This window comes from Acomys russatus, chromosome 24 (genome assembly GCF_903995435.1).
Source record: "Acomys russatus chromosome 24, mAcoRus1.1, whole genome shotgun sequence".
Lineage (NCBI taxonomy): Eukaryota > Metazoa > Chordata > Mammalia > Rodentia > Muridae > Acomys > Acomys russatus.
In genome coordinates, this window is record NC_067160.1 from 1072396 (window position 1) to 1098134 (window position 25739).

Genomic DNA, 25739 nt, shown 5'->3' on the forward strand with positions numbered 1-25739 from the left:
TTTCTCTTTTACTTTAAACCCTGAATAAAACAAAGGTTTTGTTTTTGGTGTCTTCTTATGACCAATTCTGTTAGACATTTCTTGTTGAATTTCTATTGTGTTTTTTAATATTCTCAGTAACATTTTAGGGAAAAGATCAAAACTCAAGTCTAAGTGGATGAAAGACCTCAACATAAAACCAGATACACTATTATCCTTCCTGAGTGCCACCAGGCATCCCCATCCAAGGGACATGGTCAACTATGGGGCACCAGAGTTTGTGTGAAAATCAGATCTCCTTCTCCACTTAACGGTGGAGAACGTCCTGTCCATCGGCTAGTCTGGGTAGGGGTTCGATGTTTACTGCCTATATTTTCCTTGGCTGGTGCCATAGTTTGAGGAGGACCCCAGGGCCCAGACCCATCTGTAGTTTTCCAGGACCCTCTGAATCCTTCTATTTCCTCATTCTCCCAGGCTTCTCACACCTAAAGTCTCAATAGGATGTCCTCCCCTCTGACCCAGGTCACCAAGAAGAGACTCGATACCCTATGAGCATATACAGGGGGAGGAGGTCCCCCTCAGTCACCGACATAGGGGAAGGGAGTAGGGGGGGAAGCGGGAGGGAGGGAGGAATGGGAGAATACAAGGGATGGACTAACAACTGAGATGTAATATGAATAAATTAATTTAAAAAAAGAAAAAAAACCAGATACACTAAACCTGATAGAAGAGAAAGAGGGGAACACTGATGAGCCCATTGACACAGGAGACAAAATTTTGAAATAAACATCAATAATACCGGCATTAAAACCAACAATAAATGGGACAGCATGAAACAAAAAAATCTTCTGTAAGGCAAAGGTCACCATGAATTGGAAAAGCAGCATCCTACTGAATAGAAATCTGACTAAACACACACTAATATCTAAAATGGTTGTAGAGCTCAGGAAAGTATATATCAGGAAACCAAATAAGCCAATTAAAATGGGTACATGACTGAACAGAGAATTTTCAGTAGAGGAAACTCAAATGGCTGAGAAACTTTTAAAGAAATGTTCAATGTCCTTGGCCATCAGGAACATTCAAACCAAAAGTACTTTGAGATGCCATTTTATGAGGCATAATCAGTAACCAAAGTGGTAGCTCATGTTGGCGAGATTGTGGAGCAAGGAGAAACATTTCTTCACTGCATGTGGGATGCAAACTTGTAAAGCCATTATAAAAATCTCTATGTTCCTCAGAAAATTGAGAATCTCTTTACATTGTGACCCAGTTAATATCACTCAGGAGGATATACCCAAAAAATCATTTGGATATATCCATACAAACACAAGGACACTTGCCCGTTTGTTTTGATCACAGGTTTATTTATGATAGCAAGATGGAAAAAACTTACATGTCTCTCAATCAATGAGTGGATGAAGGAAATATAGTAATTCTCTCTCTCTCTCTCTCTCTCTCTCTATATATATATATATATATATATATATATATATATATACATATATATGAGAGAGGCTCCTGGAACCTGAAATCTATGTAAGATCTCCTAGTAATGGAGGATAAGACATCTAAGAGATCTTAACTGGCCATCTTTTATAGCAAGGCAAAGCTTCCAGTAGTAAGACTGGGTTGCATTTGACTAGGTTGTTGGCCAAAGTAGGTAAAATCTGAGATGTCTAAGAACCTCAGGCTGATGCTAAGACACAGAGTCACTCTCCAAAACCTGACAGGTTGGTCTCATTGCCTAGTACAACATTGATACAGCTTATGCACTGTCTAGAGGTAAAACTGAAGCCTGTATAAATTATTCACCCATATTTTCCAGTCTCTTTGGTACTCTGATTGTATAGAAAGAGAAGCCTGGACACAAATCCTACTACATAACTCTCAACCTAGAGTCTGTCCTGTCTAGAAGATGTGCTGGGCCAATGGTGGAGGCCTAGGAGAAAGCCCAAGCCCAGCCCTTCCTGGATGTCCAGGAACAGAAGACTATGTAGCCCAGAGACCTAGAGTAGTACCATGACTTGAAAGAAAAAAATAGAAAAACCAATGATGAAAAAATTCAATGATATTCGACTGTACTCATAAAGCGAGGCCTTATTGCTCATCATTCAAGAGACGTCCTCCACAGCAGGTGGGCACAGAAGCCCACATCCAGACACTATGGGAAGAGAATCTAAATTGGATGTCTCCATTGGGTCCCTCTCCGTGGAGATTGGAGAACCCCATGAAATAGGAGCAAAGAAGATCACAGGAGATGGAGGAATAAACGGCTGCAGGAGAACATGGCCCACTGAATCTACTAACCAGGGCTCATATGGACTGGAAGGAGTTATCGGGGTGTCTTGTATAGGAGAAAAAATCTATTTTCAATAAAAATAAGTAAAGGCCATAATTATCAATCTACCTACTTAGTCTTTTTACAAGTGGAAAAAGATCATCCACTGCTTTTGTCATATTCAGTTCATAGATTCACATACATCCATATACAAATATTTCTGTGCATAGTGATAGTAATTGTATATATTTATTTGACTTAAAGTAAACAAATGCAATATAACCAATGACATAAACAATAGGAATATTTCCTAGTCTTATGCATGCTAGATATGCCAAAGTATGTGGTTGTGAGTTGAGGATTTTCTCTGTGATTTGAAATACCAAATTATTTCCATGATCTCCACATATTATTTTCTCTATAAATGGCCATACTCTAATCTCACCTTATATAGATGCAAAGGAAATGAATAAAGTCTTACCTAGACATTATCATTTTATCTCATTGTTTTTTAAATAATATGATTCTGAATATGGTCACATTTTGAGCTGAACCAGAGTGATTGTGCAAATATTAATATATGAGCTTACTTTGCACGCATGTATGTGCACGCAGAAATACACACATATATTCAAATTTTTAAAATGTACAATCTGAAAATATATAATAACTAAGTTGTGTAAAACACATTGTTATAGTACATATTAAGTATCGTAAATATGTCCTACAATACTAATCAAATATCATGAACATAATGGGAAAACAGATAAGAACCCAATCAGCTTATTTTTCCTAATCAATGTTATTCAATTTCAGTGGAAAGGTATCTCCTGCTTCTTCTAACCTATGAATTTGAATAGGCTAAGCATAGATAAAGATTCTGACACCTCAGATTAAGTGCTCAAATCTTTGAGTTTTATTATCACTATGCTAATTTTGGAAGACGTATTTCTTCAACATTTATTTCATTATCCATTGCACTGACATGAGAGACATTGCTCAGTAGACAGTGGCACATGCTTGCATTTCCTCCTTTAGGAGGCTGAGTCGAGAGAAGGATTAGCCTGTTTGTTCTACATGGTGAGATGCAGTTTATAACAATAAATAAGATACATTTCTTAAATTATGCTCACAAAGTAATGATATTTACAAATGTTTTTTTTTGAAAATAACACACACACACACACACACACACGCATGCATGCATGCATGCACAAACACACAAATATAAAGCCCTACAAGGACAGTTCTAACCATCACATGTGGCTGGCTGGAAGTTACAGCTCCTTCTAAGATGGAGCCTCCTTCTATCTTTAGAAAATTCTCGAAAGCCTGGATCCCACTCACCATTTAGGTTAGCTTCGATTTTATTTTGACATCCGACAACTAGTACATGCTACCATTCCTTGTCATCCAAACGAGAAAGGAGTCATCTCAACCTGTTCAGGAATATTAATTCAATATGAATTAAGAAAAAAACTCATGAGAATCTTTCACACTAGTTATCCTTGTAATGATTTCTTTTCCAGGAAAAAATTAAATAAAGTATTTAGCTACTTTAAAATTATATTTACACCATTTCATTCTTAAGAAAGAGCCCATTTGCATCTATTATGAATATATGAAATGACCTTTAGTTCTCTTAATTAATTGTAGAATTATAATTAGATTCAGAACAGACTTTGTCTTTATATTTTCATATTTTTAAAAATAAAAATAAAGTTAATTCTCTGAGAAAATGAAGCAATTTGTGAAAGTTTTATAAGTTGCTGAGGAAGATAAAATTCCACATCAAAATAGAGCATCAGCCATCCTTGTGAAGCTAAAATGTGCTTATCAGCTTTGGAATCTGACACCCACCCAGCCAAGAAAAAATACACAACACTGAAGTCTTTGGAAAATGTTAGCACAAGACAGGCCATGGCACCTAAAATGCTTATGGAAAAATATCACAAAATACTGAATATATATCATAATAATTATGAAAATGTGCAAAAACTGTGACTGTACACAAAAGAAAATGTTTGAGAAAAAAATCGAAATTTATATTTTAAAAAATCTGTTAACATGAACTGGGGTTTGCCTTCATTGACTCCTGTCAAATTTTTTATAGTCTACTGCTTTTATTTAATACGTTTTATTCAGTAAAGAGTCACACTTTTCAGTTTAAGCCATCCCTTATGGAAAAGTTTCTCACTTTATCTTTGATACTGTCACTAATAAAGATAAATAAATGTATATATATATATATATATATATATACATAAACATATATATATATATATATTGTGATTAATATATTTTTCTCTTTCGTAGTTAGCCACTGTTTTCATTAGGCTCCTTGGGAGAAACCAAAACCTTTGCTGAATTAGTTACTGAAGTTTGGTTTTTGAAAGCATGCCAAATAATCTTGCTGGAAAACTTGTCCCTGAGGACCACTACATGTTGGTAATGTTCATCGTCCTGAGACCCTGGTAGAGATAAAAGTCCTGTCCTTCTCAGCTTACATTCACAGTCACTCCCTGACATGATTTTGAATCATACCTGCCTAAGAAAGTTTCCATTTTGTTGAGACTCAAGAATAATATCTAGGGTGACTTAATTTAACTCCAAAATTAAAAAAGGAAAAACAATGAATGAAAAAGTATGCAAAAGTTTTGATCACATGGAAAACATGTGCTGCAGTACAGAAATGTTTATGTCTGTAACTGGATTTCATATTTTATTTATGAGAAAAATTGGGAATGAGCATCATTTTGGACAGATGGCACTTAAAGGTTTATTCATCTAATTTTATTGATGTTTTATATTCATTAACTTTGGATTATGGTAAGTATTGTTAAAATTCAGAAAGCTTAGATCTGTTAGGATGAAACAAGAGATTTACTTAGGAAACAAACAAGTACTTAGCATTCCTGCCTTATCTAAGTAAATATCAAGATCTGTGCAAACAGGAATGCAGAATTGATGGAATTAGAGTCCATGGATGATGAGGGCAATTTTAGAACATATTTGACATTGCAATGACAGGAAGAGAAAGCATACAATCTTCATTAATGTTTATATGGTTTCAAGTAGCCTACTAAACTCTGCAAACAGTAATCTCTTTTGTAGTTAGTTTTCATTGACATCAAAAATGAGTGAACAATGGGTTATCTTTAAAGTTGTTTTCTCTTCTGATTATATGCAATAAGCAATTAATTCTGGATTGATGAGTAACCATATAAAGGATACAGTATGGTAACCATACTCCTTTGTGCACAACTACACAGAAAACACCAAAAGCAGCATTCATTTGAACTCAGTTCTGACACATCATTTGACCTTTCTAGGTGTGTCATTTAAGGTTAATGGACGTCAGTAGTAGCTACAGACAAATATTCTATACTATTTACTGTGCTATTAAAAGAAATAATTTAGGACACTGCCGTGATAATCAAAAACATGAACTATGCCAGTTTTATAGTATCCTAGCCAAATATGAGCTTTTATCTTTGTCTGTCCTCAGTATTTGTTTGTCCTTATGCTCTAAAAGAAATATAAATATCGAGCCAATCAAAACTAGAAACACAATAGCATGTACATTTAAAAAATCTCTTCTAAAAGTTATTCCAATACAAGGGATGGGATAAACATTGAGATGTAACAAGAATAAATTAATAAAAAAAAAAAAGTTATTCCAGCTGAGCATCACCTTTGAATTCTCATCAGCTTTAGGGCTGTTCACCATGAACACTTGGAATTATACAAATGAGCCTGATTTCTTCATCCTCATGGGGCTGACAGATTCCAAAGAGATGCAGCTGGTCCTTGCTCTGCTGTTTCTCATGATATACCTGATCACTGTGCTGGGGAACACAGGAATGGTGCTGATCATCCGCCTAGATACTCAGCTTCATACTCCGATGTATTTCTTCCTAATGCATCTGTCATTCCTCGACCTCAGTTACTCAACTGTCATCACACCTAAAACCTTAGAGAACCTGCTGACTTCCAACAAGATTATTTCCTTTACTGGATGTCTCACTCAGATGTATGTTTTTGTCCTCTTGGCTGCTGCGGAATGTTTCCTTCTTGCTTCAATGGCCTATGATAGATATGTAGCTATTTGCAACCCTCTACATTACCCTGTTATCATGTCCACAAAGCTCTGCAGTGCCCTTCTCACAGGTTCCTACATGATTGGAACTGTGGACTCCACTGTTAATATGATTTGCATGAGCACCTTACATTTCTGCAGATCCAAGGTAATACATCACTTTTTTTGTGATACATCCCCAATTTTAGCACTGTCCTGCATTGACACACATAACATTGAAATCATTATGTTCCTCTTTGCTGGTTCCACTCTAATGGTTTCTCTTCTTACAATATCTGTGTCCTATATGTCTATTCTTTCTACTATTTTTAAGATCAATTCCAGTTCAGGAAAGCAAAAAGCCTTCTCCACTTGTGCCTCTCATCTGTTGGGAGTCATTGTCTTCTATGGAGCTTTGATCTTTACTTATTTGAAACCAAGCAAGTCTTACTCCTTGGGAAAGGACCAAGTGGCTTCTGTTTTTTACACCATTGTGATCCCCATGCTGAACCCACTCATTTATAGTCTCAGAAACAAGGAAGTGAAAAATGCTGTCAGTAGAGTTACCAAGAAACGGGACAGCTTAAGAAAATTAAGTTCACAGTGGCGCTAAGTGATTGAACTATTCTTTTCTTATTTTAAATGTGGAAATCTCCCTTGTTTTGTTTCTCTAAATACACTTGGAAGTCTGATTTCAATGTGTGTGTGCCTTTCCTTACACGAACGCTGTTTTTTTTTTGTTGTTTTTTTTTTCCCCTATAGAATGTGGTTTCTAAGATTTATTATGTTTGGAATTCAGGAAACACATTAGCCATGGTTTAAGTAAGTATATCATTTGAAAACTTCTATTGTAAAAAATAATAAATTAAATATGTAATTTTAAGCCTATCTTAAACAGAAACTCAACACATTAAATATTGGTTATTTATACCAAAGAAAAGGTAACTTTGACACAGTATCAATATTTTCAGAATCATTTTTATAATATATGAATTGATGAGTTAGTTATGAAATGATTAATAAATATTTAAACCTCATTTTCCAGTTTCAGAATATAAATAGTAACTCTAGGTGCAGGTAATGAATCAATAAATGAAATATGTTCAAATATAAGCATAGTAAACACAATTATATTATTGTTAATATTTAATTTGTACGGTGGTGCATGCTTGTAATCCCAGAACTCAGGGAGCGGCGGGAGGGGCATCTCTGTGAATTCAAAGACAGCCAGATCAACAAAGTGAGTCCAGGTAGCCAGGGCTACACAGATATATCCTGGCTCAAAAAACAAAAATATTGAAATAATTTATATTTATAATGCTGTGTGTTGGAAATACATTTCCATTTTGTTAGTTCAGGAAAACAATCAATAATTTTCTTATTTTGTAATGTACATTATATTAGCAAATTGTTATGTGTCCTTTCTGTTCACTGAATTTGACTTTTTATGTGGTATTACCCTGGCTCCTTACAGAGTTAGGATGTTTGTCTCAGTATCCATCGAGGCCCCAAACTGTAACCTTGTTTTCTGAACATGGTGACAGAAATAAAAGAGACTAGTAAATAGTCACATTGTGCCTTTGAGGACTACTAGAAGGTTGACAATTTCCAACAGTCATTACTGCTGTGTATACTATTAAATAAGACTGAGTGTCATTGGAAAAAGAAGCAGAAAGGTCATCAATGGAGAGAAAGCTCTATTGGGCACACCAGATGACATCCCCATGTTCTAATTTGTGGTATGAGAATACAAGTTGAGGATATTAGCTTCATCTGTTGATATCTCTAGTTTTTATTGGAAGCCTCACTAATGGGACCCTTCATATACCTTCCATACAAATATCAGTCTAAGTCCTTCTGGTCGGCTATTTTAAGAATAAATCTTATGTGGTCTCCTCATCTATCATCTATCTGATTTATCTATCATCTATCAATCATCTATCAATGTAAATTTATGTAACTATCATTATCATCATTGTTATCTATAAATAATATGTCTATCTATCCTACTATTTGTCGTTTTACTGAGGCTTGCTATATACTAATTAAATTCACTCATTCCAAATGAAAAATATGTCTATCATAGAACATTCTCTGCAATATGCAGCACAAATTTAGAGGAAACCTTTAAAGGACATTAAATTAACAACACTCTATGCACTAGTTTTGTGACAATTTGGAAAACACGTAAAGTTTTTATGCAGTAGAAGCACGGTAACAATTACAGACGACCATGTACAAGCTGTTCTATTTCAATGACGGTAAACACATGTCTGTAAGACACAAAACAAAATTCATGCCATTCTCTTTATGCATTTTTTCTTCATTTAAAATCGTTATATTACCGTTACATTCTGTGAGATCAGCATCTTCTAAGTGTGTGAGGAAAAAAATCATTGTTTCTGCACTGAGACATTGTATGTGTATCTTTTTTTGCGAAACACACAGTAATTTTGGAAGTCATTTAATTCTGAGACGTTTCAAACACCTCTGGTACACTACTTCACTGTATTTTAATTTGTTTAGCATTTTTAGATAGTGTAAAATTAAATCTTAAAGAAAAATGACATGCTTTTTATGTTTATATTTTACAAAAGAAACACTTAAAAGCAAGTAATAGATACACAGGTATTTTGTGCATCTCAGATTTGATTATAATATAATTTTAAGTATTTTTGTGTCCATGTTCTGTACTTGCAGTTTGAATTGTCTTCCTTCTAATTTAAACATATAGTCCACTTTCCAATTGTATAATTTGTTTCCAAACTTGTTCTTTTTTTTTTAACAAGTCCTGCATTTATATGATGTATTATTCGACTCCATTACCCAATTTAATTCACATCTCCCTTTATCCAAACTAGTGTGATATTCTATATTTTTTCTTTGAACTGGTTGGATTCATTAGGATGCCTATGTGAACATAAGTAAAAGATAATTTTCTGGAGCATATATAAGAAAGAAATGGCTATGTCAGTGAAAACAAAATGACAACCTTATCCTGGCAGTCATTAACTGATCATAATCATGGAGAAATGGGGTTTTAGAGACACCAGGCACACATTCTGCACAAAGCTGAAAAGTCTAAGGAAGTTCCTAAAGATGGACTCAGGGTACTTTTGAAATGTTCTATGAAAGGTGCCAGCTTTTTGACATCTTTTCGTCCAATGTCTGTGGTTTTCTCTCTCTCTCTCTCTCTCTCTCTCTCTCTCTCTCTCTCTCTCTCTCTCTCTCTCTCTCTCTCTCTTATTGCACATGTATAAGACAAACTACATACAGCAAGAGAACCATGTGACAATCATGAGAATAATGAGTTCTACACATGTTACATTCATAGTGACTTGGCCATCTGCATTCGTCTAGCTTGAAGTAAGTGTCTTTCCTGTCTTGTTGGGTCTAAATTTCCAAATGAGATTCAATATTTATCCTATCTTAACTCTAATAGCTTAACTTCTTTATCTTGATCTAAAACGATTTGTCCCCTAACCAACTAAGCTTTGTTGTAAAACTATACTATCTTGTCTTCAATGCCCCTCAGAGACTTGAGAAAGGATAAAACCTAAATTCCTGAGTGAACCCTGGTCAGGCAGTAAACTGTCTTAAGTCAATCTATACATTTTGGAGGCCCAATGTCTTTGTAGTGTGCCACCAGCAGAAGGGAGGCACTCTCCTTATTCTGAGCTGAGAAAGCTGGCTTTCTTGAAAGATAAGCCTTCCCAAATATGCATGCTGCTATGCTAACAGCAGACATATCTTGCCTGACAGTTGGGTATTACAAAATACAGGTCTACAATTGGGTGAGATCACTGAAGAAATTTCTATCCCCAGCAGCCTGGACAGTCTCTTCAAATTCCGTGTACACTAACCAGCAGCAAGGCATAAGCTGCTGTCACAGATTTATCTTGATTTGTCTTTATTCTGCATCTAAAATGCATACTGACTTCAGAAATGGCATTTTACCACCTGATTCAGGCCAGAAAGTATTCCAAAGAAATGGTACAAATCTATGATATCCTCTGTGGTGTTTTTAGCTAAGTTGTGGTGCTAAATTTCTGTAACAATTAGTAATGACACTATTTTAAGTGAACGAATGTTTCAAAAATTATTTCTTTGTTGAAATATATAAACCATATTCTAAAAACTGTATTTAGTTATTTTCTTAAAATTCCTGAATTCATAATAACAAATGCAAACTGAATTTTTAGTAGATAATTAAAATTCAAAATTGCCAACTCTATTACCAAAATCTTTAATATCTCTATTGTATTCCCCCATTTTCATAACCTACTGGAGATGTCTTATATAAACATTACAGAAAGTTATTGAAATTTATTTTGGCTCTGCTAGTGGAATTGTCTATAATCTGCAACTATTGGTTGTGATTTTAGTTAGAATATGAGCATAGTAAGTGCTTATAGTTCTCTGATGTGCTTATAGTTCTCTGATGTGCTTATAGTTCTCTGATGTGCTTATAGTTCTCTGATGTGCTTATAGTTCTCTGATGTCCTGTTTATCTTAAACACATATATATTATTATACATGCACATATATAGTACTGTATCATATGTTTTGTGGCATATATAAAATATACTATATATAAGTAATATGCCTTAACGCATTTCAGCTTTATTCAATTAGTTAATGACTTAGTAATTAGTTATTATTTATTACGTTTTATTCTCTTTTCTGCTCCTTTTTAACATGAGTTTTATCTTGCTTTTATCTATGTCTGTTTCTAAGGTTTATTTCCATTATTTTCTTGAGTTATAAATGAAGGCAATGAAGGGCAATAAATTTTGATAAAGTGAGATCTAAATTGAGAAAGTACTAATTTTTTTTTTAAAGTGACACTACCTTATCATCTCTAAAATGTATGGCAAACTCCTGTTTTGGAATATTATTATATAATTACACCTTTATTCATTAAATGTATCTGTATAGTTCTATGAAAGTTATTATTTTACTGATATAGTATATCCATGTATCAAATGTATCTAGAATCACAGAAACCCTTCATTATAGGCTTTCTAAGAAAGTCATATGACAAGGTCTCATTTATATAGAGTGATGGATAAAATAATGAAATTGTATGCAAATGTTATTACATATTTATATGCATATATTATATATATTCAAATGGGCTGTTGCTTGAATTATTTCAAAATGTAGTACTTTAGTTCATGATATCAATTCAAAATGCTATAGAATATATGTGACACACAAAAGCAGAAATCTGTGTTTCACAATAATGTTTTAACTGTTTGGGTACGATGGTACTACCCATAAAGATATCTTGTAGGAGGCTGACAGAACAATTAGCACACATTAGGGGTATTTGGGGCTATTTGTAGGGTATTTGGCAAGAGTAGGCTACATAAAAATACCCTGTCTCAAAATATGGAAGAGGCACAAAAAATACATTTTTATTTTTTAAATTTGGAAGCTGCTAACCTGTATTTCCTGTTTATTCAGGTCATTAATTTTATTCCTTCTCAAGTCTCTGATGTGGCTGCGACCAAATAGGTTAGTTCCACAATTAAGCTTAGTTCTTTACGGGTTAAGATGTTTTTAGATCTAGATGGAAGTTTTAAGTTGATAGAGATGAGATATGATAGATATTGATTTACATTCAGAATTTTAGATTCACCAAAATAGGAAAGATGCTCTCTTCAAGGCTGCCAAATACAAATAGCCAAAACACTATGAATGTAGCAGTAATATAATTCCTAATTGTTTCATGGTTCTTCTTGCTCTATTTAGTTTATTTTATGTATGTATAATAATATAAATGTATATGTAAAAAATAGTATATTTTGGTTCCTATTTAACTATGCTCTAGATAGTGTCATATATATGATACTACATACATACACACATATATGTATACACACACATATATACCCAAATGTATACATACACACACATATACATATACACATGTATGTATACATATATATACATGTATATAGATTCTTATATTCTTTTTCATCCAAATTTTTCCAGAGTGTTTCTTTTTTTGCACACTTAGCTTGATGTTCTTGGTTTCTTTTAAAACAAACAAGACAATTGTAAAATAATGCCATGCTCAGAGACAAAAGGTCAATTTCCTTGAGTGGAATGTCACTGAGTGTATCTATCATATTCCATGAAGGTAGTCCCCATGTGTAATAGTAGATTTATTTATTTTTCTTTTTTTGACACTTTTATTAAATATTTTTACATATACATTTATATTATCACACATATATACAATAAACTACCTATAGCAAGAAGAACCATGACACAATCAGGAATTATATAAATGTTACATTCTTAGTGTTTTGGCTATTTGTATTGACAACCTTGAATAAAACATCTTTCCTATCTTAGTGCCTCTAAAATTCTGACTTTAAATCAATATCTACCCTATCTCATCATTATTAACTTAAAACATTTGTTTAGTCTTAAAAACATGTTAACCTCAAAACAACTAAGCCTAATTATAAAATTAAACTATCTGGTTTTTAACCCCATTGGAGACTTAAGAAGGAATAAAATTGATTACCTCAGTATACCAGGAGTGCAGGGAAATAGCTTTCCAAATGAGAAGATGACAGAGACAGTTTGCTACCTGAATAGTCACCCAAAACTTTCTAAAACATTGCAGCAGCATCTTCAGCCTTCTGGCCCAATATATCTGATATACATATGTGTGAAGTGGGAACTGTTGAGGACGTGCTTACCCTGTCTTAGCAGAATTTGACTGTTGCCTCTGCCTGCATCCAAGATTGCCCTTTTTAGACAGAATTCTGTGGTAGAAATGAGGACATTTCACCCAGTCGCTTGTTTTCCACATTTGAAGCCAACTCCATAACGAGGTTCTTTGATGCTCATCATACTCTTTGATGTAGGCTGGGTATTGCCATGGCTTAACCTGTGTCATTGTCAGTGAATCTTCAAAATAACTTCTTAAAAAATCTTTAAAAGCCACATTCTGTATGTTTCTGAGATTTTTGAAGATCTTATCTATTTTACCTTATCTTTCTACAAAATCGTGTCTTTCTGTTACACCTAAGATGTATATGCTTGCGATAAAGATAGACTAGTAATTGATATGACCATGATTTGATCAACTTGTATGACTTATTTATCCTAAACATCCTGCAATAGTACTCTCAAAATATTGATAGTAAATCTTGTACAAGACAGTTCCCAGGACCCCTTTAAGGAAGCTTCCAATTCCAATTGGTCCAGAGTTTTAAACTGTCCCACACGAGACTCTAATTAAGCTTGTAATTTCTCAACATTTAGAAACTGGACTACAAATGCTATTCCTAGCTTGTTTAACCGTTTCCCCAATTTTATCTGGGTCCTTACAAAGGTATTATTTTTCATAAATCAGCAGGAAGAAATTTTAAGAGAACGATGCCCCATTTCCTTTAAGGGGGGTCGGTAGGAGTTTGGTTGCTTTCTTAGGCTATATGTGGTTATTTTCAATGGCAGTTGGTTATAAGTTATTATTGGTCATATTTATAGAGAAAAGACTGGATGTGGTTTGTCTGCCTAACTTAAAATGTATTAATGTGTGTGGCCACTATATATTTGATTTTAAATATATATATTTATTATGTTTGCACATCTTGCTTATGAGCCATTCTAAGCAGCAAATGGCATAAGCCAACAGATCTCTAAAGGTACTTTTAAATTAAGGTTCTTATAGAATTATTGTCCTGTATTCCTTTATTTAAAAAGACTTATAAAAGTAAGATTTAAAACAAAGTTTCTACAATAAGATATTAAAGCTGCATATCCAGGCTATATACTGTGAACTCTTATCCAAAGATTTGTAATTTGCTTATTGGGTGTGATGTTTAAAATTTAAGTTCAAATGCTTGTTTAGAACATATGTGTGTATATGTGTTTGTAACACAGATATTTTTAAGTAACAACCATGTGATTCCGTAGGCTTCCCTGTGATTCCACTATCTTGAGAGAGCCACATGGTATACGGCAATAATTTTAGAGCCTCTTGGTCCTAATGAGCTCCCTGCTTTTTATGAAGGTCTATTCAGGTTAACAGACTATTGTATTGCAGACTTTGGAAAATGGGTAATTCTATAGGATACTTTTAAGTTAAAAAAAAATTACTAATTTTAGAGATATTCAACTGAATTGTTTACACTGTTAAAATTTGGGTTTTGTCTTCTAAATTTATGGTTATTTTCTACCTTCTCTCTCAAAAAGGCATATGTTTGGCTTTATTTTCTGTATATGGCGAAGGGCAGTCACATGGCTGGGATCCGCCTAGCTGTAGCCTCTCTGCCATCTTGGCTAAGGGTAGTCTCACAAGGCCGACAGCCAGTTTGATTGTGGGAGACTCAAACCTCTCTATTTAGGCTACCAACAGTGTTCAGTTACCTTGCTCAGCACCAAGAGCAACTTCTGTCCTTTAATCTAGCCTTTGCTATTCAGTCTTAATGATAAAATGTGACAGGATCAACATGATTGCCTGCCCATCAATGAACTGTGTCTATGATTAGAAGTTTGCTTTGATATTAGTTCAGAAATACATTTAAAGCTTTACTAATAACTGATACAATTTATGATCAGCTATATCAGTGAATCAGTTGCCTGATAGTTAATGAAACAATTCCAAAAGATTGATGCCTCATTCCCTAGGTGGGGTAGATGGTTTTGGGTGTTCAAATCTTTGTATATTGATACAAAATTAGGGTTGTATTTTAATTACAGCATTCTACATATCAACTCTTTTAAGCTATTGTGCCAATGTAATTCTCAGAATGCTGTGTGTAGCTTCATTCCTTTTAGAAAAGCTACTATTGCAAGCAGTTTAAGAAAATTAAAGCTTATGGTTTTGTTAGGTATTAGTTCATTTAATAACAGGTATTTTCTAGAATAATAAGCCAATATATAGCTAAAAAGAAGGAATTCAGACATACTAAAATTATACAGGTGGTCTTCTAGCATTTATCTGCAGATTATAGATAACATTCTTGTAGGAACCAGGCCCGACTGGGCTGCCTGCCTGTCTTGCTGTTTATGTCCTGTTTCTAGCAGCTTCCGTGTCTGTGTTTATGTTGGTTAGGTAGTCATGTTTCCTGCTGGGAGAATGCAGCCCTCTCCTTTTAGAGACTTTTCTTCATGGGCGCAATCACCTCTTGAGGGATTTCACCTGTGGGTAGCATTCCTGTTTTGCTGCCTGTAAGAAGGCTCTTTGAACACTAAAAAAACCACTGCTGCTGCTGCTGCCGCTGCTGCTGCCGCTGCTGCTGCTGCTCTCTTAGCGTGAAGGACCCGCTGTGTTATTGTGTGTGTATGGTGTGTGAGTTCAATCTGCAGTCCCTCGCCCTTGACTCGGTACTGCAGTGGTGCAGGTGCCACAATTCTGTTTTATGTTTGTAAGGTGTAGTTTAGAGCAGATAGGTAAAGACAGACAAGGATTGAGCACAGATATGCTGGTCTTCAAGCTTATCAGGGATCTGTTGAATATGGCATTGAACATATTTAAACTAATTATGACAGAGAATCCTACTTCCTAGCAGTATCTTCAAGGTCGCTGAAAGGTTAGGCATGGCAGATGACTCCAACTCTGGATTGTGGTTTTGAACCACTGGGAAACCTTGCCCCAATTCTTCAACCGCTGCTAGACCCAGCATGTACTTTGGACAAACCAGACACATGGAGCATCATTGTCTCACATTGCTGAATATGAGGTGAGGTCAATCTCTTCTGTGTTGTCCTTCCACAGAAAGAACCTCTCATCTTCTGTGCCTCTGTGCATGATGGCCAGACTGTCTCTGCCCATGGTGCCATGTTACTACAGGAGATGACTAGGACAGCTGTTTAGATACCAGGATATAGCTAGTCACCTCTGTCATTTTGATTGGCACATAATATTGTCTAGGTTACTGCTTATCCTTCTCAGGTATCTGATTACACTGATGGCTGAGCTAATGGTAGATTGACAGCTAGAGGACAATTAGAGCCACTGTTAGTACAATAGTCAGTTCATTGGCTAGTCAAAACCACCTACGTACTAGGTCTCCACTCTCATTTAAAAAGAATAACAGGCTTGTCTTACTCACAGGCTGCGTGTTAAATGGAAAACAGCTTTTAGTGTAACTCAACAGCCTATGTCTCTTAGTAACTAGATAGAAAAAGGTGTGGTTTATATAAGGTCTGAGGATCTGAAAGTTTAAGTTGGACGAGAAAAGCATTTGAGTGTTTGAAAAAGCATTTAAAGGTAGATACGTACAAGATAAGAATGTTAACAAGAAAGTATTTCAAGTGGAAATACAAGGGTTTGGGAGCCTGAGAAAGTGTTCGTTATTTGAGAGTCTGAGAAAGTGTTTAAATGTTGGTAAGTGCAAGTTATAAAAGTTAAAGGATCTCAAAAAGGTTTTAAGGTATATAAGTACAAGTTATAGATTTAAAATGAAATCAATAAGCTGGTAGAGTACAGGTTGCTTATTAATCAGTCCCAAGCTCAAGATTCGATTTCCCTTTGGTTGTGTTCTGACTATAGACTTAGGGTTGCTTCTCATCATGCTAAAAATGAGTCTTTCTAATCTGTATATCAAGTTTTCTGGACTGGGAAAAAATGTTCATGTGTTTACTGGGTTTCAAAGGCATAAGCCCACTCTAGCTGTATTATAGACACAATTTTAACTTCTGTCCCCAGTCTATAGTTGACTCAGCAGATTTTTACCTGGCTAACAGACTCCATCCAGAGTAGCTAAAATCTGGACCTGCTGATGTAAACCAGTCCTGCAGATATGACTACTCCCTGTTTCTTCAACTGGATCAGCTAAACAGATGCTTTTGATGAGTGCCCCATTACCTAGCCTTTGACTAGCTTTTCAGCCTCCCTGAGGTCACTAATAACAGCTCCCCTAATGTCAGCAGGAAGAAGATACAGAAAAAAAGAGTGACTCCACCCATTTTCCCACTTTACAGGCCGAAATGCTAAGTCAAGGGCAACTCTGGCATGAGGGACAAATGGTTACAAAAATTAGACTCTTAGTTCTGTTTAAAGTAGCCATGCTTTGTGTCCTACCTAGTCATGCTTTGTGTCCTACCTTATACCAGACAAAGATTGGGTGCCATCCAGCTAATAGTCATGAGGACATAGTACCTGGCCCCTGCATTCTCAACCGTTTGTTATCCTTTCTTAGGGAACGTATAAATACGATCCAGGTCATGATGCTTAGACAACAATCCTCAAGGCTCAATGACGGAGCAGCCCACCAAGAACATGAACTGTGATGGCCTCAGTATTTTAAGATTAAAAAACTAACATAACAGATGGGGAAATGAAAAGATAGAAGAGTTGTTTTTCAACCCTGGCCACTTGGTACCTTCCGAGATGGCCTCAGGGCTGTTCTAAAACCACACCCTCATACCTGTCTGGAGCACCTGACAGCACATAATGTCCCAAGCTGAGCTCTTGCCCTCTCAAGGATAAAATAACTAGTAACTAATCATTTTAAAGGTCAAATAACCAATCATGTTTTTACTAAGTTCTGCTTCTCTAAAAGTATAAAAGACTCAAGCTTTGCTTATTCGGGGCCTCCAGTTCAATAGAGCTTGGTAGACCCCATCACGAGGGATCAATAAAACATCCTTTGCTGTTTGCATCGGACTGGACTCTCATGTTTCATGGACTCCAGGAAGTAGGACCTAGCACCCCAGGTCTTACAGCATCTCAATAATTGTATGTAGTGGGCTTTTTTTTTTTTTTTAACTTATCATACTTATCCACACAAAGAATAAATAACTTGCTCAACTTTAAACTACTAGCTAAAAAACAACTCATTTTAATTCTAGCATATTGAAACCACTCCTAATCCCAGTTATATCAAAAATTATTTATGCATAATATCAACAGGCTTTCTACAAATTAATTTCCTAGTTCCATGAAATGAAACATGAAATTTAAGAGCAGGAGACACTGAAAAGTGCATGATAATATCAAATGCTTTCTAGAGCTGAGGGCAGCTTTTCACAGTAATGTATTAGATGGCTCAGATATTTTGGGGAGCCATGTTAGAAATCCAGTGCTTAGGCTGACCACTGTGACCTTCGAGTTGTTGACTCTTGCTGAAGGAGAGCTTGGGTTCTTGGCTATCTTTGGAATATCTACTCAGAGAAACAGGGAAGTTCTTACAAGGAGTTACCCAAGAAGTTCTTACAGGGAACTATCCAGAGGATTAAGGGAGTGCTTACAGGGAGCCACTCAGGTAATTGTATTCTTGTCTGGGGGCTAGGGGAGGTGGGATTAGAACAGATCCTGTTGACCTTGCTATATAGAGTCTTAACCAGCTGCATTAAAGAGAGTCTTTTTTTTTTTTTTTCAACTCAAATTTTCCTTTATTAGTATTTTTGTTGATTTTTTTTCAGTTCTCCTTTCTCAAAAACACCAGTTATGGACATGTTACCTCACTTCTCACTGTATTCCATACATATATCATTTTATTTTATTTATTTTTTTTTATTAATTTATTCTTGTTACATCTCAATGTTTATCCCATCCCTTGTATCCTCCCATTCCTCCCCCCCCATTTTCCCATTATTCCCCTCCCCTATGACTGTTCTTGAGGGGGATTACGTCCCCCTGTATATTCTCATAGGGTATCAAGTCTCTTCTTGGCTACTTGCTGTCCTTCCTCTGAGTGCCACCACCCAGGAAACTGGGACAGAGGGGAAGGCATCCTATTGGGACTCTAAATGAGAGACGCATGGGAGAACAGCAAAATAAAAGGATCCAGAGGGTCCTAGAAATCTACAAGTAGAACAATATGATAGGCAGATTTGGGCCCAGGGGTCCCGCTCAAACTAAGGCACCAGCCAAGGACAATACAGGAGGTAAACTTTAAACCCCTTCCCAGATCTAGCCAATGGTCAGAATATTCTCCACAGTTGAGTGGAGAGTGTGATACGACTTTCTCACGTACTCTGGTGCCTCTAGTCTTGATCAGAAATTTCCAGACTTGACTTTTTGTTTCTCACGCCTCTGTCCCCATCTTCAATCCACACCCCCTCTTTCAGGTGAACCCTGGTTTGATTTGCCCCATAGGCCGGGACATAATTAATATATAACAAGTGTTTTCTTGTATAGAGAAAATTGGATTTGATAAAGGAGATGAAAATATCATAAACTAGCATTAGATGTGAAATGGAATTTTTACTAGGAAATAAGGTTTCAGAGTATATAAGAAAGGAACAATAAAAGTGTTCTTGGATGTAACCAAGGCTTTGTTTTATCCTAATTTATCCTGAGTTGAATAAAGTATACATCACTAATATGTGCAGGTAAGGTTATTCTTCTGCCACCTCAGATGCTGTCTTCTGCATGCTAAAGTGAGTAATCCAATATCTTGTCATGTTTCAATATGGTGGAAAACTGAATTTTTTCATACTCAAAAATGTTTCTTTTTTCCGTAGAAAAGTAGTTTTCATTAAATACTAAATAAGTAAATAGATACAAGTCTATTTACATTACTTATTTTTTGTATCTTTAAAAATTTAGCCTTTATATAATTACCACAGCTATTAAAAACATGTATAATATTTTCTAATATCTGCCTCTTTGCACCAATAATGGCATTTCTTGTTTCAGTCATGATATCACTAGTACTTATTTTTTGTTAACAGTGGTGACCTTAACCTAGGAGATTCAGTTTGCATCTAGAGGAATGGCCCAGCAGGTACAAGTATTTGTTACTATTGCAGCAAATCAGGTTCTCAGCACCTATGTGGCTGGTCACAACTTGTCTATAACTTACATACACGACATAAAATGTCCTCCTCTCTCTTTCTTAGGTAATGTATGCTCAAGATACACATAAAATCATTTAAGAACTCACACATAAGTCGGAAGGAGGGAGGAATGGGATAACAATTGAGATGTAATATGAATAAATTAATAATATATATAATAAAAATAAAAATAATATAAAAAATAAAAAAACTCACATGTAAAATAAAAGTGAATATCAAAGAAAAAAATTCAGATTCAATAATTTATAAAGCATATATTTTAATATGACCCATAACAATGTAGATACCAATCCACTGCTATTTGTGCCAAATTTGCCATAAATTGTGTGCTTATATATATAACAACAAGTATCATTAAAGCTTTGTTTCATTTCTTATCTATTAGCAATTTAACATACCAACACATGCTATGCATGTACTCTGACTTTGAGATATATTTCTTGTTACATGTTTTGTGTCTTTTATTATCAAACATGCTTTTGTAATTGCTGAGATGAACCTTGAGATCCTTCAGGTATAACCTTGTAGTAGATGGAATTATAACCCTTTAGGAATTGTAACTAAATGAGTTATACTCATTTGTGTTTAAAGAAAAAAAATCACCATGAGAAAAGTTATCAGTGATCTCATCCTGCTGAACTACATGTGCTACAATACTGACTTGTCAGGCAAGATATTACCATGTGAAGCCGGAGTGCTGTGAATCTTTGGTATAAACAATAATATTCTGATTGTTTTCAGGGCCTACTCCACTTGGGAGAAATAATTACTAGTCCTGTTAATAGCTCTTTGCCTTAAAAATGATAGGCCTTAGAGGGATCTTTTGCTTTTGTTTTGTTGATTATGCATTACTCAACATCTTCTAAATATTTAGGCTTATACTATTAATTAATGCTTCTAATAAAAGTAAACAAACCTTGCTATTTACAGTGATTCATACCTGGTCGAACTGTTGAGGATAAAGTGAATGTAACTGCTCAGCCCTAAATGAGATATCAATATTCCCTATCTCAAGGCTCAAGAAATGTCCTGGGGAGTTGAAGACAAGACCCAGAGTATAGAGAAGAGTGGTATGAAATGCTTCTTCTGGTTGTAACAAAACCATTGCAGTCACTGACTCAAAGTAGCTCTGGTTAACTGCATAAAACTTGCATAAGACTGAAAATTTTACTCCATAGTGTAGGAAAAAGGGGTTAATGTTTCATGTCATTCACTGAAGTTAAAATTGTTTCACAAGTTAATCTTTTTTTCTGAAATCCAAGACAGTATTTGATGTACATTGCTGCTCAGTAACTTTATTCTTAGAAAATGCAAATAAATATAGTTAGTTGTCAACATGTCTTATTTATTCTATATATGGCATATGAAAGGAAATATTTTCAGTTTACATATTTGACAGGTTTAGATTTCCTTGCTTAATTCTTTTCAGAAATTTAATATTACTGTATTTTTGTCAATATATTAAATGTTTTCATGCTTTCTGAACTATATATATTTTTCAGTGCCCAGTGACAAAATTATCAAAAAGCCCTAAAAAGTAAATTACAAACAGTTTAATTTAACTGGATAGCATCTGTAGTATATTAATTCCTTCTAAACAGTTACAAAACACATTTTGTTAGTATTTCATAGAACTTTCTCTAAGTTTTTTCATATTTAATGGTATAAGCCACATTTTAACAGATACAAAATATAAAACAACATTGTTTCTTAACAGACTGTATTAAATAAAAGCATAAATTAACAACAAAAGAAAACTAAAGAACATATATAAAAGTAAAATGATTGAAGAAAACACTTCCAAATTATGGCTGGACCACGGAATAAGTAGGAATGAGGGTAAAACTTTCTAGAATAAATGCAAAATAACTTTGCTAAGGCTTTAATAATACAGTAAATACAATTCTAAGAGCAAATTTTTCAATTATGAGTGTTTATGTTTATATAAATAGATTTCTAATATGCCCAGTCTTCCTTACAAAAGCTTTTCTTTAAGTGGGAAGTTATTAAATCAGAGAGACAAAGCATGTAAAATGTTGAGAATACATGAGATTTAAGTCCTGAGACCTAAGTGTGATTCATATATTTTTCCCTCTACAGTTTGGGGAATGTGTGGAAGAGAGTGCACAATGTAAAAGACAGAGAAGGGGAAGGAATGGTACAAAAATGTGAATATGACATGGCTATTATCCTCATTAACTCACATCAAGGGTGATGGTCTACAAAAGAAATCCCCCTAAAGGCAGCAAGTGTTTTCTGTGTCATGAGTTCTGTGGATTGCTGTTTGGTCAATACCCCTCAGTGGGGCAGTCTTGTGAGGACACAGAGGAAGAGGATACAGGAAGTCCTGGTGAGACTTAGTATGCTGAGGTCAGTTGGTAGGGAAAAAGTGCTCCCCCTTCCTGAGGACTAAGGGTGGAGGATGGGTGAAGTGAGAGGGAGGGTGGGACCAGGAGGAGAAGAGGTAGGAGGCTATGATCTGGATGTAAAGAGAATAAGTTTAAAAAAATATTTACATAAAAAAATAATAGATCCATCAACATCACATCATGTAGGTGGGGAAGTGCCCTAAGACCCCATGTCTTGCTAAGAAGCTATAGGAAGTTTATGTTTTCTTGAGATAGGGAAATCATATTCCTCAGTAGCAGTCATCTTTAAATTCCTCTTGCTCATCTAAATAAGCCTCACCCATGCTCATGAAAGCAATCCTCAATAAATATAATGGGTTACAGAAAAAAAAAACAAAACAGGAAGGCATGCAAATAGGAAAATGATATGCTACTAAGAATAAATATTTTGTTAAGAGTGAAAACAGAGAGCTTAATAAGGGATAATATAATAAAGTAAGTTTTTTGTGTAATAAAATTGAAAAAAATAATTTCAAATAAGATAAAAATATAAGATGGAAAACAATAATAAAAAGAGAATTGCCTTATTGTTCACCAATGCATCCCCAATGCACACTTAAACAAAATCACAGCATTTCACCAGACACAGGCACACATTTTGCTATGACACTTTCATTACAGTCAAGCCATGCATGAGGCTGGTTCCCAGTCATGGATGAGTGGGAAGAGAAAGTTTGGCATCTATAACAATTCAGTATTCTGTAGATATTAGTTGGACTTGGACCACTTGCTGTTATTGTTACAAAGTGAATTTAGACAATCATATCAAATGAAATAAGCCAGATTCAGAAAGTCAATTATTATATTTCTCCACATATGTGTAATTGAGAGAAAAGAAAACACAAATTTTACCAGGAGACCTTTGAGGAAGAGGAAGGAAACCAGCAGCAGGGAGGGTGGGGTGGGCCCAAGAGATGGATGAAGAGAAAGTTAAGATGATCACACTATGTAAACATGTTTATATAATACATACTTAGTTGAAAGTCTAAAATTTGAAAAATAAAGCTTATTCTCTGAGGAATTAATAAAGAGAAAATATATTACAATAGTGAAAATAATTCAAGAAAGAAGGAAGTGGTATACATGGGCCATAGTAAATGGTATTATTATGTAAACTGAAACAGCATAAATTATGAAAACATGTAGGCTTCCACTATGACTAAATATTGAGGTAATATTGCCCTTCCTTTCATGAGCTGGACTGCATGCCATCAACACTGACAAATGTCAATAAACAATGTCTAACCAGAACACTGTCAAAGTGATCTGGCAGTTAGGATGTATACTGAGGTGACATCCATGTAGAAAGTCAACCTTAGCTGCCAGTTATTTGAAATCATCAAAGTTACTTTTTTGTCAAACTACCTTGTTTGGTCAGTAATAGCTAAGATTCATTTAACCAATAATATTGGCCACACAGTGTCCATTGAAGATGTAATAAATCCAGAATAATTGTTTCTGTCCATAACAATATGGAATCTTCTGATATTCCAGGGTATGTGTGTTCCCTTCTGAAGGAGTCTCCTCTATATGTTAGGTAATTGATTAAAACACAATTTGAAGAAAAATTCACAAGAGTCTTTTACTTCAATTCTCTCTGTAAAATGATTTATTCTCTTTTTAAATCTTTACTCTGGGAAAATATTTTTCAAAAACTATTTAGCTTTATTTAAATCATAGTTTAAATAAAATCATTCTCATTTAAGGAAGTATTTAACATGATTATGTACAAATGGAGTAAAATCATCACCACTATGTGTTTTTGAATGATTATTAATTTTTAATTTTGTCTCATCTGTTGTGCATAACAAAACAAAAATTAAAACATAAGCAAGCTATTGAAATGTGGTATGCTGATATTTTATTGTAGATACAGATTTTAATTAATGCATCTTATTCTTATATAATCACTCAGTTAAATACATCTCACTGAAAACTTTGTAAGTGCATTCTTGAGAACACTACTGATAAAAGCATAATTGTAAACACAGTCTCTCCTCTGAACCAATGTTGATAATGACTATATATGGCCACTGTACATTACAAACATATCATTAGAAGGGATGACCCGATCATTCTAGTCACTGTGGGACTTAGAAAAGGAAAACTTTGGCTCAATCTTTCCTTGAACTTTGATTCTCAAAATCATGCCAATCTTTCTTACAAATTGGCCCCTGAGGATAACCATGACTTATCTGATTCTCAGAACCCTTACATAAATTTCCCTGGAATTATTAGGTAGAGTGGAAGAACAGATTACTTTACTTACACTTAGAGTTGCTCCTAGCACTCGACTCAAAGCTACTGCAAAATTGTTGCTCCAACAAGATCTAAATAAAACCTTTCCTTTCTCATTTATAGAAAATGAATAGACTGATATTTGGAAATCTCAAGGAAAACCAGAATGCGGAAACATTCAGATCCTTAAACCTGTTTTCTCTTTTAGTTTTGAAATAAACTCAAAGTTGTCAAACCTCTATGTATATGCATTGGAAGGCCTGTGAACGTTGTTTCCCCCAAAAAATTGTCTCACAGTAAGTATTCTGAAATTTAAGTTTTAGAGTGGTTAAAATAACACAAGGTATTTATTATAAGATTGAGACGTTCATGATTGCCTATATTTCTTCCAAAAACAAAAGTGTTAGTTACATGAGATTCCAAAAGTCGTTAACATATTTTCAAAGCATAAGTTTAGAAGAACTTTTACTTTGAATTTTGGGGACAGAAGACTGTTTCTTCATCAATAGCCATATCATTTAATGAAGACTTCTGTAAAAATGAGATTTATTCATAGCTAAGGATAATTCACATTTCAAGAAAGGAAAGAGAAATGTTATATTAGGATGATTTTTATCTTCATTAATTTTACATAGTTTTGATTATGTTTCAAAAGTTTATTATAAACATAAATACAGAACCATGAATATGCTCTGACCAAGATACATATACATAAAATCAAAAGGCATTTGAACTGAATCCTCAATAGTTATTTAATATTTCTGCACTTGTTTCTATTTTAAAATGGTGGGATGATATAAGTCCTATTGAAAGTGTAAAAAATCTATCATTTTTATTACATGAAAATCAAATGTCATACCTCTATTTTGGCATTCATTTTTAAGGACACTGTAACAGCAATAACTACTTTGAGACAACAGAAATTAATGAAGAACATAGTGAAGCATGCACAAAATATCTTATTGAGATTTGCTCAACC

General features: G+C 34.6%; 1 protein-coding gene across 1 annotated transcript; it reads left to right on the forward strand.

Annotated features, from left to right (window-relative positions):
* The first annotated feature begins 5988 nt into the window (after positions 1-5988).
* LOC127207417 (olfactory receptor 8H1-like) lies at positions 5989-6951 on the forward strand. Its single transcript, XM_051166817.1, has one exon. The coding sequence runs from the start codon at positions 5989-5991 to the stop codon at positions 6949-6951; it is 963 nt and encodes a 320-aa protein (XP_051022774.1).
* Positions 6952-25739: the final 18788 nt, after the last annotated feature.

Bases quoted from the DNA above. Each gene is read 5' to 3' on its own strand.
- LOC127207417 (XM_051166817.1), top strand. From the start codon at position 5,989: ATGAACACTTGGAATTATACAAATGAGCCTGATTTCTTCATCCTCATG.